Source organism: Macrobrachium rosenbergii, chromosome 23 (genome assembly GCF_040412425.1).
Source record: "Macrobrachium rosenbergii isolate ZJJX-2024 chromosome 23, ASM4041242v1, whole genome shotgun sequence".
Taxonomy (NCBI): domain Eukaryota; kingdom Metazoa; phylum Arthropoda; class Malacostraca; order Decapoda; family Palaemonidae; genus Macrobrachium; species Macrobrachium rosenbergii.
This window is the reverse complement of record NC_089763.1, coordinates 44,026,969-44,041,968: the sequence shown is the minus strand read 5'-3', so window position 1 is coordinate 44,041,968 and position 15,000 is coordinate 44,026,969. Positions and strand designations below refer to the sequence as shown.

The 15,000-nt window shown below is 37.9% G+C and overlaps 2 protein-coding genes across 6 annotated transcripts in view; both read left to right on the top strand.

Annotated features, from left to right (window-relative positions):
• Nucleotides 1-15,000, top strand: part of LOC136851109 (probable serine/threonine-protein kinase dyrk2) — a 98,717-nt gene that overhangs the window by 7,679 nt on the left and 76,038 nt on the right. Inside the window, exons 3-5 of the mRNA XM_067125080.1 lie at nt 2,174-2,358; nt 4,500-4,650; nt 13,880-14,032. Of these exons, the coding sequence (XP_066981181.1) occupies nt 2,174-2,358; nt 4,500-4,650; nt 13,880-14,032 (489 nt within the window). The remainder of the gene's footprint in view (nt 1-2,173; nt 2,359-4,499; nt 4,651-13,879; nt 14,033-15,000) is intronic.
• LOC136851575 (uncharacterized) overlaps nt 1-15,000 on the top strand; it is a 1,000,137-nt gene that overhangs the window by 944,814 nt on the left and 40,323 nt on the right. For all 5 annotated transcript variants that reach the window (XM_067125846.1, XM_067125848.1, XM_067125845.1 and 2 more), the window contains one exon: nt 4,500-4,624. The gene's annotated coding sequence lies outside the window, so the exon portion shown is untranslated. The remainder of the gene's footprint in view (nt 1-4,499; nt 4,625-15,000) is intronic.

The following is a 15,000-nucleotide window of genomic DNA, read 5'->3' as shown; positions in this document are numbered from 1 at the left end:
TAGGTATAAACTATTATCATTACCTAAGTCGACTACTCTTCACAATGCAAGAGATTGTTTGACGTTTGCCGACACAGAAAAATGCATGGATTTTATTGTGTAATTCTGCTCTGGAGAAAACACGGTCTATTTATGTATTTTATTCACTTATATATTCGCTCATTAAAAAATACACTTAAATTTGCGAAGTTGTCTCCTAATTATCGTTATTTTTTGTAATATTTCGAAGTCACGGTAATATTTCTAACATTTTGAATGCTTTTTATCCTCAAGTAGTACAGTTACGCCATGAAAGTTTCCAAGACCAAAAATTACTTAGCTAAATTACGTATGTGTGGAAGATGGGCAAAAATGCCCATTCGATTTAGCTGGGGCGATGAAGGTATTCGGTTACTGTGTTTTATCTCTAAAACTGGCTTAACATGGTTTTTTATTTTAGACATTTCAGTAAATGTTAGTAGATTTTCGTCTTTGTTATGGAGGTTAAAACAGAGAGAGACCTGACATTCAGACTTCATTTTAACGTTGAGTATTGGCTCGAAAATAATGTTGCAACTTTCCCCAGATTAAAAGTACTTTTGATGCCTTTGTCTTCGGAATACTCATTCCCAGGCCTTTGAAGTTCCGGAGCTGATATTCTCCTGGTCTGCATTTCTGAATGCTGGGAATTGCTATGAAATAGTCTTTCACATTGTGTTCTTATGAGTCATGTTCACTGGTTCGGAAACTATTTCGTTTTTGAGTGGACAGAATAGCTCTTTCCCCTCCATTATCGGAATCCATTTATTTTGCTTATTTGATTTTGAATGCTTAATCAATTACCTTTTTGTACATGTGTTATTCCTGCCCTTTTCCGCTCACAGTTATTTATTAATCCATGCATTTCGATTATTTGTTCACTTCTCTCTTATTTATTTATCTTCCCACAGTTTTTCGGGTACGGAAATTTTTTGACATTTCCGATTGCCGCTCTTGGGGTTAACGAGCGAACTCAACTTTATTTTATTTTATTTATTTATTTTTTTTTGCAACCGATTGTCCTTATGACTCTGGCAGTAATGAAGACTCGTAGAGATCAGCCAGTCAGTGGTATTAAGGTCAAATGGGTATTATTGGTTTTAGCTCCTGGGTAACCGCACTCCTCCAACCAGTTCTTTTTTTTTTCCCTCCTAATTTTTTCTTTATTTCAAAATGCCACCTTTTATAATGATGTTAACTCGAAGACAATGGGAAACTATGTTTGAAGAGTATTAAAGTCGAAAAGGAAATATTTTTTAAAGGAAGAGAAGGAAGAACGTTAACGTTAAATATTTTTTTCTTTGTTTTTGTAAAACATGAAATTACATCATAGCGCCAAACCTGATCTTCTCATGAATTTTAGAAATGATAAGTTGTTATTTTACTTAACCAGATATCTTGTTGGGTAGTATTCTGTCAAACTGTATTAGGAAGGAAGATTTTCGGCCTAAATAGTTTTATTTTCTATATCATAGTTCCCATTGGACTTTATCAACTAGATTTGCCATTTTATGAAAGTGAGACTTGCTACATTCTTTTCTAAACAACAGTAAATCCTGGCGGTCATATGGTAGTGTGAAAGAGTCAATCGTTGATGATATATTTTGAATTTTGAAACAATTTACCTAAGTGGTGAAATGTTAAAGTTTTAAACAATAAATCCAAGATGTTGTAGATAAAAGCGGGAACATGCAATCCAGTTGTCGTCATGTCGGGAACATTTAAATCCAGTGGATTTGTGTCTGGGACATTAAATCCAGTCGGTTTTATGCTGGGAACATTAAATCCCGTTGTCATCATGTCGAGAACATTAAATCCAGTTGGTTGCATGTCGGGAACATTAAATCCAGTTGTCTTCATGTTGGGAACATTAAATTCAGTTGGTTTCAAGTCGGGAACATTAAATCCGCATGTTGGGAACATTAAATTCAGTTGGTTTCAAGTCGGGAACATTAAATCCCGCCGGTTTCTTGTAGGGAGCATTAAATCCCGTTGGTTTCGTGTAGAGAACCTTAAATCAAGTTTGGTTTCATGTTAGAGTTTGATAGAACAAGATATGAGCCGAATATAGAATGCCGTCCCCAGTGTAATTTCCTGTGGATGGCAACAACCGAACCTGGGAATTATCGACGCAATATGTGCTCGTCTGTTGAAGAAACTCGATCCATATTTCCTCCCCTCTAAAGTGGAGCCTCCCCCAAAAAACTCTTCCGTCCGACGGACAAATTCAAAAGGTGCCTGCCGTACATCTGGGCATTTTATGCCTCAACGGCCCGAGGATGACATGCACTTCATTGCGAGAACCAGGACCACAATGGAGGTGAAGTGGATCACTCCGATGTATCCTAGAGAAATGGACTCCCTGCCCTTTTCCCTCTTCCATCCCCCTGCTCCCCACACCGTAACCTCCATCCCCCTCCCCATTCCTTCCTTCCTCTTTTCTTCTTCTTCTCTCGCCTTTTTTCCTGAAGCTGTTCCTACTTCCATTCGTATTCCGAATCCAGCCTTTTTCTCGCTTACCTTTATTCCAGTTCAGATGCTGCTTTCTCTCGAATTCCTGAGCCTCTCTCTCTCTCTCTCTCTCTCTCCGTTATTATCAATCCTATTTCTACTTACAACCGTGTTCCTGGTCCTCTCTCTCTCTCTCTCTCTCTCTCTCTCTCTCTCTCTCTCTCTCTCTCTCTCTCTCTCTCTCTCTCCTACTGACTGTCTCACTCCTGATCCGCTCTCCACAAACTATACTCATCATGGATCTCTCTCTCTCTCTCTCTCTCTCTCTCTCTCTCTCTCGTTTTCGTCGTCGCCTCAAGTCATTCGTCAGCCCGAACCTCAGTCTCAACCTCCCCTCAGGCTCAGGCTCTGTTGATGTGAGCTGTATTGTGGAGAATTTTTAGAAGGAATCTAACCTCGGCTTCCTCTGGGGTTATATGCTCGGTCTTTAAAAAAAAAAATAATAAAGTTGATTTTGTAACGTTTCTTGAAATATGGTTTATTTGGTTGTGTTTCTTGAAATGTGGTTTATTTAATAGTGTTTCTTGAAATATGGTTTATTTTATAGTGTTTCTTGAAATGTGGTTTATTTTGTAGTGTTTCTTGAAATGTGGTTTATTTGGTAGTGTTTCTTGAAATGTAGTTTATTTGGTTGTGTTTCTTGAAATGTGGTTTATTTGATAGTGTTTCTTGAAATATGGTGTATTTTATAGTGTTTCTTGAAATGTGGTTTATTTTGTAGTGTTTCTTGAAATGTGGTTTATTTGGTAGTGTTTCTTGAAATGTGGTTTATTTTGGTAGTGTTTCTTGAGATATGGTTTATTTTGTAGTGTTTCTAGAAATTGTTTATTTCGTAGCGTTGTTTAAGATATAGTTACCTTTGTAATGGTCATTGAAATATTGGTTACTTGTGTAGAGCTTTTCCTTTACATTACGTCTTGTGTCTTACTATAACCTTATTTACGATTTTTTTAGTATTTTGTTTTTATTTTTTATGGTATTATTTCTTTTTCCCGTATGTTGTGAATATGTTCACTAACATTCATCTTTAGTTTTTTTTTTATGTTGCCTCTTAATTTTTATTTACTGATTTGATTATTCCTGCTTGAGTGAGTATACCTTTCCACTGAACCTTGAGGCAAAATGACCCGAAGTGATCGTATATCCTTTCATGTGTGCTTTTTCTTATCGTTGAATTACTGAGAAAGTTTTGCTTTTTATCGGTTTTATATATATTAAATTATTCCAACACCGGGAAGGCAGAAAGGGGAAGTAAAAGTCCATAATGACTGTAGCTTTTAGAATTATCGTCCTTGATCAGACGTATTTTAATTTGTCATTTTTATATTTGAATTTTACATATGTCCTTTTAGATGATTATATATTATGATGAATTAATGGGAAGTTTTTTCCTGTCTTGTTTCGATCCTTTTCTTTTCCTCTGATTGGTTTCCTGTATTGGATTATCGCTTACAGTGAGCCATGTGAGGCATACAGTAGACGGTACTGAAGGTTCTTTGTTTAGTCGTTTCATAGGCCCCAGCTGCAGTGCTATCTGCCATTTGCCGTTCATTATTATCCTGTTCTCAGCTGTCTAACTTCTTCAGCTTTTCCTTCATTTTTAATGAAGAAAATTTTTCAAGTTTACATTTGCGAACAAATCGTATGAGAGTCCGTCAGTTTAATAATAATAATAATAATAATAATAATAATAATAATAATAATAATAATAATAATAATAATTATAATAATAATAATAATAATAATAATAATAATAATAATCTGTTTTTCCCCAGCTTCTCTTTTCAGAACGGTATGTTGGGCTCGTGATGAATTAACTTGACATTTTTCTCTTACAGATACGACTAGTAAATCACTTTCGCACAAACAAAAAGTGTAGAAAAATTTATTCTGTTAAATGTCGTCTTTTTTCTTTAACTATTATTTTATTACGTCCATTCCTAACTACTATCCGATTCTTCTTCCAACAGAGAGGCGCTAGAGAGGCGAGGCATCGATGTGACCAACATCCAGGTGTTCGCGGAGGGCTCCAGATCGGCGCTCTCTCTCAACACGGACACCTACCTGCTCGGAGGGAAGACCGTGAGAGTAAGAGGTGAGTGCCAGACAGTTCAGCGTCCAGTTAGTGCCCGACAGAGCACTTGCATAGTGACACTTGTCTAGGGATTGCGCGCGGATAAGTAGATTAGAGATTCATCTGGGTGTGGTTTGGTTTCAACAGATTTCGACTGGAATTGTTTTGTGTTACGGATCAGAGTAAAACCAATTCATGATATCTGTTACTGTTACGGGAAGGATTGGGCTCGAATGTTTTCATTTAGAAAGGAAATACGAACTTTCGTGTTTATGAAATCGTTTTCTGTTTTTATTTCAGAGCAGTTTTTATTAATGTAGAGCTTAGTTTACCTTACCGTAACCGGTACTCATAAAAAAATATCAGCTTTTGTTACCCACATAACATAAAACTCTTTATGTCTTTATTCTATATTGTTTTCTCTGTAATTCAGTGGGGAGTAAGAACACGGGAATCGAAGTGACTGGGTAGAAAGTATGAGAGAGAATAAGTTAGATTTCCCCCTCGGCATTTCCAAGTTTTGTTCTTTGGGAGTCTGGTTGTATCCGAAGTTTCTCTCTCTCTCTCTCTCTCTCTCTCTCTCTCTCTCTCACACACACACACACACACACACACACACACACACACACACACACACACACACACACACACACACAAAATATACTCAAGAATCTTGACCCATACAGTGTTTCCATTTTTCATTAATTCTCTCTCTCTCTCTCTCTCTCTCTCTCTCTCTCTCTCTCTCTCTCTCTCTCTCTCTCTCTCTCTCTCTCTCTCAAACACATACATACACGCATGCGTGCTTATAAGTGTATTCTACAGAAATGTAATGCTAGCTTGTGCTTTGTTAGCATATTTTTATGTAATAGACTACATTTTTGCAACATCCGACATAAACCGCCGTCTTTCAGCCATTCTTGCCTTTTCTGGATATTAAGATCCTTCCTTTTCATTGCGTCACCCAGTCTGTTCCGCGCTTTCTAGGCCTCCCTCTCTCCTTCCTAACAGTTTTAGATCATACATTCTTGACGGACCTGTGAGGGCTGACTTAAATACCTCCTTCATACATTCCAGTCTTAGAAAACCTTCGCACTCACATTGCTGCCTTGTCATATTTACTCCGAAATACGTATACGAATCAGCTGCTTCCATTCTTCCACTGTACTTTTTAATGTCTATACATTCGTATTGTATGTATGTGTTTGTATGTATGTATTAATATTGTGGGGATGTGATACTTGAGACTTAACCGTTTATGTCTGGTATCCTTAAATACTCGTGTCTCTAGCCGCCTTTGAAGACATAAGCATGTCTGTATTTGCTCTGCATAATAAATGCACGTTTCTCAAACAAGGAATGGCTTGAGGGGGGCAGAAGCCTTCTCTCTCTCTCTCTCTCTCTCTCTCTCTCTCTCTCTCTCTCTCTCTCTCTCTCTCTCTCTCTCTCTCTCTGTTTCAGCTCCTTGCGTCCTTTCGCCTTTGCTTGGCAGCCTTTATCCATTTCCCATTTTATGCTCCCCTGCCCTCTCCTCTTCAACCGTTGCATCTTCCCTTTGCATTCCTTGCACCGTCCAGATAAACAGACTCTCCCCTTTTCGCTTTCTCCTGCATTCCTCGCATTTCTTGCACCTTCCAGTTACTTCCCTTTTTTGCTTTCTCACACATTCCATTTGCCTTTCCCCTGCTTCAACTCTACTTTTCTTAATCACTAGATTTTACATGAAATTAATTTCATTTTCCTTGCAACAACATTTCCCTTTGACTTTTCCCTAAATCTTTTGTACCCTTTCCCTTACACTCCCTTTGCTCTTGCCCACGGATTCCATTTCCCTTCATCTTGCCTTTCCTTTGCCATTCCCCTTTGCCTTCCTCATACTTTCTCTTTGCCTTTCCCCTACGTCCCTTCTACCTCCCACACTACCTCTTATAACCACCTCATATATTCATTGCACTTTCCCACAGATTCCCTTTGCCTTTCTCTTGCACCGCTTTCCCCCTTCATTATGCATTGTCTTTCTCCCCTACATCCTCGTTCCCTCCCTTATAAATTGCATTAGCTTTTAGTTTCCTTAATATCATTGTCTCTGCCTTTCACCTCACATCCACTTTTCATTTTGCGTTACTTTCGCCTTTCCTCTCTACCTTCCTTATATATTGCTTTTGCCGTTCCCATTTCATCACACATTGCTTTGCCTTTCTTATTACAAACCCCTTCCCTTCCTTACACATTGCCCAAACTTTCTCCTTAAGATCCTCTTCCCTTTCACGTTGCCTTTACCCTTATGTTTACATCCCATTTCAAGCTCTTCCTTGGGCGAGTCGGTAGAGTTGTGGCCTTGCACTCGCTGGGCCCGAGTTCGACTCTCCGGCCGGCTAATGAAGAGTTAGAGGAATTTATTTCTGGTGATAGAAATTCATTTCTCGCTAAAATGTGGTTTGGATTCCACAATAAGCTGTAGGTCCCGTTGCTAAGTAACCAGTTGGTTCTTAGCCACTTTAAATAAGTCTAATCCTTCGGGCCAGCCCTAGGAGAGCTGTTAATCAGCTCAGTGTCTGGTAAAACTAAGGTATACTTAACATTTTTTTACATCCCATTCCCGTGTTTTATAACTCTTACCTTTCTCCTAATCTTTATGCTTTGCATTTGCTTTCTCCCTCCGTACTTCTTCCCTCATACGTTCCTTTTGCCCTTTGTACCCTCCTCTCCATACCCGGATACTATAGACTTAACTCATAACTCACCTCTTACAGCATCCTGCATCTTCCCACCTTTTTTACCGCTTGCATCAGGCTCATGAGCCATTTGTAAACCATTTCTCCCTCTTGCTGAAAGGCTGCGAGCCGTATAAATTGCGGGAAGCGCTTATGCAAACATTCTGTGCCGCGAAGGGTTGTCGTCGAATATTCTGTCATGTAGGAAGATGGTACGGCATAAACTCTTGTATCTCAACGCGTTTTGTTATATAGTCACGCTCTTCTGCCAAAAGGTCGTGTCGCTAATGTATTTTGCCGAGCAGTGAAGTCCGGATAGGGTGGCAGGACCTCTCTCTCTCTCTCTCTCTCTCTCTCTCTCTCTCTCTCTCTCTCTCTCTCTCAGACCTGTTGTATGAATTTTAGTATTCGATAAATAATTCAGCTTTTTGAACTGTTTAGTAAAGGTGTCTCTCTCTCTCTCTCTCTCTCTCTCTCTCTCTCTCTCTCTCTCTCTCTCTCGTGCTCAGATCCAAATAATTATTTGCAATGTCCAATTTTCTCGACTATTTTTGCCCACATCGTAGTTTTTATTTTATGGATATGGTTTTGAAGCTTAATATTTTTTTCGTATGTGTGTGTGTGTGTGTGTGTGTGTGTATATATATATACTTGCCTCACCCCTTCTTTTCTTCCCTTTGTTCATTCTTTACTGTGAATTTATCGCTGCTCTTCCCTCTTTTTGTTTGATTGTGACCATCTTGCTCGAGATTAATGATTATTCTCTTCCCCAGTAAGCATGGTAATTTTTCCCCTTTTCTCTGTACCCTTAACCCTCTATCGTTGACCCTCGTCTCTCTCTCTCTCTCTCTCTCTCTCTCTCTCTCTCTCTCTCTCTCTCTCTCTCTCTCTCTCTCTCGTGATTGTTATTTTTTTAGAATTATATATATTGTGCATATTTAGAATGTGATTACTAGCATTAAATAGGACACGATATCGTGGACCCTAGTCCGCCTCTCTCTCTCTCTCTCTCTCTCTCTCTCTCTCTCTCTCTCTCTCTCTCTCTCTCTCTTTCCACCTGCACCGTGGAATGACATAACAGTAGTTTATGGCGATCTGCTGTTATGCATCTCCATAAAACAGACAGGATGGATCGCGTGTAGCTGGAGATATGATTAAGCATGTCGGCAAATATCTGTTACAGGGCAAATTATGTCTCTTTAGATGCTGTAAATCTGTTAATTCTCTCTCTCTCTCTCTCTCTCTCTCTCTCTCTCTCTCTCTCTCTCTCTCTCTGTCCAATTTCACTCTCTTGTTTTTGTTGTTTTTCATTTTTTTTATAATTTTATAGTTTATGCACATTTAGAATGTGACTGCAAGCATTAAATAGGACACGGTATCGTGGACCCTCCCATCGCTCGCTCTCTCTCTCTCTCTCTCTCTCTCTCTCTCTCTCTGCTTAAAGCCGAAGAACCCGCGTTCGATTCCCCAACCAGGCGAGGAAAGGCGCGCTATGGGCACGTTTCCTTCAAGCTCCAATATGCCATCGGTGGCCCAAGCAGTGAATTAGACGCCCCGGTAGTTGGTAGACAGTTGTGGGTTGGATCTAGGGATAGAAGAGAGATAGAAAGAAGCGAGGGCGAGAATAACAAACGCGAATGATTATGACTTCGTTTAGATTTATACCAATTTTCTGTTATTAAAAAATAAGAGGAAGGTCTTTGTTGAATGTAATGCTCATCAACAATTTTGAAACAGTTTCTCTCTCTCTCTCTCTCTCTCTCTCTCTCTCTCTCTCTCTCTCTCTCTCTCTCTCTCTCTCTTACTCGTAGATTGAGAATATTGAATTTTTATCGTTGAAAATCATATATAGCTTATTTTTTACCGTTTTATTTGTATTTTTTATTTTTATTCTTGAATTTATTTTTTTTTTTTTTTTTGGGTGGGGGAGGGGATCATGTCAGCTTCCAGACATCCTTCCCAGACGGGAAGGAAACATAACTCCTGGGGACATCGCAGGAGTTTCGCTGGCACTGGTAAAAAATAACTTCATCGAGACTTTGAACCTTCGGACGAGATGCCCTTAGGCCATTATCGCTAACCGGTTGCCTCTCTCCTTTTCTGTTTCATTTGCAACTGAACGCCCCCACGTACGTAAGCTCATCCTCGACAGTATATTTTACAGCTGCAAGTGTATTCAGTGCAGCTTATTTATGGGTTGGCTAAAGGCCGTTTTCTTTTCGAATTGCTGACAGGTGACGCTTCTGAATGTGACCATCAGGTCTGTTTCAAAGTCTCCGAGGTAGATGCTTTGGGGTCTGAGAAAACTTTCCCCGAGTTGATTTAATGTTTGTGGAAATGGTGTCTGTCCGTTTATGTGTGCATAGGATGTACATGTAACAAATGTATCTTACTATAATGAATATAAGTTGCCCGAATGTATATGTGGTGTTTATAATTCTGTTCGCTTAACCATATCGGCTGTTGTTTGTGCGCTCACACACACAACTATATATATATATATATATATATATATATATATATATATATATATATATATATATATATATATATATATATATATGTGTGTATATGAACGCACAAATATATATATATATATGTTACAAACAGAATTATAACATACACAAACATATATATGTATATGTATATATAAATATATATATATATATATATATATATATATATATATATATATATATATATATATATATATATATATATATATATATATATATATATATATATATATTTATATATACACGATTTAATGGGAAATTACATCTAATTTACTGTTCCTTTTAGATTTTATCTGAGGTTGTGTTATTTTCCCATCAGTTGCCTTACTGGCTGTTCGGACACTGATCAAAGCATATCGTAAGTCACAAGTAAAGACAACTAGATTTCATCTCTAGAGGACCAAAGACGAAAGTATGAAGAAACTATTAAGAAATCAAAATCTGTCCTTGTAGATGGTGTAGTGGTTACAGTTAGTATGTTATTTATCTCATAACTGCTCTTGCGTGGGTTCGAACCGAGACGAGTCAGCACTCCTTTGCTATAATGCCCCTTGTAAAAAAAAGAAAGTGTACGGTTGTTAATGTCGAGCCAGCGCGGCTCTTGTGAAAGATTTAATTGTTATAAACGGAGCTAATGAATTCGACAAGCTAACTTGGCTAGGCATTTCTTTATTCTGTTTTAGTGTATGTGCATGCTTGCGTGAGTTTGTGTGTATGTGTATGTTTTCATGTGTGTGCATGTGGTGGTGGCCGTTCATGTGGGTGTGGGTGCGTGTGTGTCTCGATTCGTAGATCCTCGTAAAATTCGTTTAATGTTCTCTGGCTGTCGATGGGCTTTCCTTATTTTACAGGAAGACAATAACACTAAATTTTACGTCATAGAGAGTCTCTCTCTCTCTCTCTCTCTCTCTCTCTCTCTCTCTCTCTCTCTCTCTCTCTCTCGTTAATAGAGGCCAAAGCGGGAATATATGACGGGTTTTCAAGCCAAGTAGTAATTTTTCGATGTTGAATGGTCACGGAAGGAAAAAGGTTGAATCTGTCATAACATTTGTGGCGTAAGAAGAACTGAGCTGTTGATTAAATGTGGAGATACGGGGGCCTGGTTAAATAGTTAGCGGAGGTGTAATAGTAAAAATAGCGTAGGCTTGACTTGAAACTTTTCAGATGGTTTGGTCATGAGGAAACAATGGAGGACAATAAGGTGGTGAAAAAAGTGTAAAATTTTTGGATTTCAGGAGTGAGGAGGAGAGAGAGAGACGTAGAAAGCGCTGGATTCATTATGTGGAATAGCGTAGGCTTGGCATGAATTTTTCCAGATGGTTTGGTCATGAGGAAAGAATTAAATTCAACAGGTTGGTGAAAAAAGTGTAAGTTAATATACATTAAGCATGAGAGTTCGTGCAAGGTAGACATGAATAGTGCGCTATATATATGGGGGGGGGAAGTATGTCATTACCAATGAGCAATCAAAGCAGTTATATGAAGATGCTTGTTAAGGAAGTTTTCTGCACATGTGCCTCATCCACAGTTAGTCAGATTAAGCATGAAAGTGGCAGTCATTGACCACTTTTTTTCTGTAGCCACCCTTTGTTATAGGAAAGGACTTATATATATATATATATATATATATATATATATATATATATATATATATATATATATATATATATATATATATATAAATTATATATGTGTGTATTATATATAAAATAATATATATATACAGTCCATCATTATATATATATATATATATTTATTTTTATATGTGTGTGTATTACTGAAAACAACGTTATTACGTCCAAACAGAAGCTAAATTTTATAAAACAAAACAAAAATAAAAGGAAAAGACGAACGGAAGCCTTGATCACACTGGGGCGGTGGAGACGTTGTAATTATATCTTGAAGTCATTTGCAGTGCTTAGGGTGATTAATTAGAATTTTCCGGTAAAGGAGTCTGATATGCCTTATGATCATGTTGATGGTGAGGGGGTTTTGGGGGGGATGTTCCGAAAGAATCAAGTTTGTGATGGTAGCAATAATAGTGATGATGTTAGTAATTACAGTGATGATGTTGATACTACTGTTGTTGATTATAATGCGTGTGGTGTTGGTATGGTTTAATTTATATTATTATTGTTGCTGTTGCCGTTGATATGAATTGTCTTTGTTGTTTGTTTTCGTAGAAGCACAAAACTCGGTCTTTACCAGCGTGGGTTCGAATCCCAAGTGAGATGGAGCATTTTTTTAATGGAAAAGCTTATTCATTGAAAGCTTGTCCAAAAATATTAGTTACTATATAGTAAAATGACAGCAAGTGATTCACCATATTGATAGTATCACTGAAGTATCATAGCTTATTTAGAAGAGCTTTGATGTATGTATGTGTGTATGTTTGCATACATACATACGTATGTATGTATGTCACATTTGTGCATGTCCTCTGGACTTGAAAGAATATACCGTGCAAGGGCTTACACGCTATGCTATGCCCCTTGAATGCAATTGGTTGATACACATATTCATACTAACAATGGCGATTATATACCATGTAAGTTAGAACAAACACGTGCTTACATTGTAATGAGCTGCCTGAAGCAAAGGTCAGGGCAGGTCACGAGGTCATTACGACAGTATCCGCCGAGCGTCTCCGTTTATAGCATGCAAGCACAAGTATTGTTGCCGAATATAGCTCTGTTGATTGCTGTTACTGCTTTGGATACTGATATGGTGTTTCAATTAACGTAATAACTGGATTCTGATGAAAACCACCAAGGTCTCTCTCTCTCTCTCTCTCTCTCTCTCTCTCTCTCTCTCTCTCTCTCTCTCTCTCTCTCTCTCTCTCTCTCTGTTGGAAACACAATTACACCAATGCAGTTAATTTAACTCATTTGTAAACCACTGTTGGAAATTGATTTGCTATCCCTTCCCCAACTCTCTCTCTCTCTCTCTCTCTCTCTCTCTCTCTCTCTCTCTCTCTCTCTCTCTCTCTCTCTCTGCCTCTGCATAATGCATTACAGCTAAACCATTTTGGCTGTAGTCCAATTGTCGATCACTTCTAAGGTGACAGTCATAGTTGGCTCTCTCTCTCTCTCTCTCTCTCTCTCTCTCTCTCTCTCTCTCTCTCTCTCTCTCTCTCTGTGTGTGTGTGTGTGTATGTGTGACGTAACTGCTGTTTTCGATGTGACAGAACAAGGGAAGTATGTCCCAGGGTTAACCTACACAGATAATCAACCTTAACGGCGCATTTCATTAACTCCTACCAAGTGATTTCCCTGAATCTCAACCGAATTATTCGCATTGATTTACGCCTATTTGTTCTCATTACCTTTAACCAATGTTTCCGTTTATTTTAAGAAAACTATGTTCGTTTATGACAGAGTTATTTCAGTTTCCTTGAGCGATGTATCAACAGAATCTTTTACCTTTAAGTTTTTTAATATATTTTGGACAGGTTCATTTAATTTATTCTGGAGTTAATTTTAATAATTCACGAATTCATTTCCATTAAGTTTTACCAGATTATTTAATTTATATTTATTTCCGGTAACTTCTTCTTTAATTAATTCCAAGTTATTCCAGTAACTCTTAGCTGAATTATTTCGGTTAGTCCTTAGTTATTTCCCTTTACCTTATCAGGAGTTATTTCCTTGAACTTAACCATTATTTGAGACCATTTATTTCAGTTTATTTCTTATATTGTTTTTATTTTTAAGGGTTTTTTAACATTGCCCCTTGAATATCCCCATTAATCTTACTTGAACGATCAGTGCATAATTCCACTATTTCTTTAAATATTTCTCTTAAGTTATTTCCCTTAACACAGAACTAGATTATTAACTTTTACAGTTGTAATTTTTGCCCTTAACCCCGAGATATTTCGGATGATTGTTATCAAACTTATTTAATTCTCGAAACGAGTTATTCCTATTAACCCAAGTCACATGAAGATCAAGTGTGAGTAGAAGAATTGTAAATCCTCGTTATGGACTTTAATTAGCATTACTGCATCTTATTAAGATTCCAGGATATGTTTGTATCCTCACCAGCCTCTCCCCTCCTCCTCCTCCTCCTCCTCCTCCTCCTCCTCCTCCTCCTCCTCCTCCTCCTCCTCCTCCTCCTCCTCCTCCTCCTCCTCCTCCTCCTCCTCCTTCTCTCCCGGGAGTCTCACAATCATGACAAAAAAAGCTAATTTTAGGAGCGTAATTTGTTGCCTAGGTTTTTCCTGTTTTATTTCTTTTGTGTGTAACCCTGTGTTAATACGTTTATTTTTCTTTTTTCTAAAAAATGACGTACATATTCATATATGCATGCATCCGTGCATTCTTTTATTCGTATGTTCGCTGAAGTATGTATTGCGATCATATTTTTGTTCATACATATGCCAAACGTATCCTGCTCGAGACCTCCGAGATTTATTCATCCATATGTTATGTGCACGTGAATTGTCAGTTACACGTGCGAAATATATATACATGTGCACTCCAGTTCAAGTCCTTTCTTTGCTCTATTCCTTTGCACAATTCCAAGCCTAGACCATACACATGTATTAGTTAACAATTCCGAATTCAAAGCTTGCATAAGTTAGAATTGGCGAACAATTCTTTGTTTCAATCATACATGTGTGTTAAGCGTGTGTACAATTTGCAGTTTGAGCCTTACATATTTATGTACATGTGAACAGCTCACAGTCTCATTCCTGTGTATATTGCGACGGATAATTCTAAGTTAAAAGCATTATGTGCGAGAACCCGTCATTATATCGGCATTCTGTGACTATTTCCACCCACCAGGTTATAAAAAGTAGGGGATTTGCTGGTCAGGGAGAGAGAGTCCATATAATTATCATTTGAGGGTTAAATTGCGGAACCTAAGCATTATCTTACTGAAGGGAGGATATTTCCATGGTTTTCTTGCTTATGCGTCACACTTATATTGATATCATTTTGATTTCTTGCCGTTCACGTTTTCTTATGCCTGTTGTAAAAGGGGGGAGTTTTTAATTTTCACTTATATAAAGTGTAACACTGTCATTATTATTAGTGCTAGTAGTGATAATGTTGTTTAGTATCTTAAGTCTGAAACCCTGGCACCATAGATTTTCTTTGTTCGCGCCTTAAAAGGTCTTGCACAGTCTTGTTAAGTAATCAAACATTATTTTTCCTTTTAT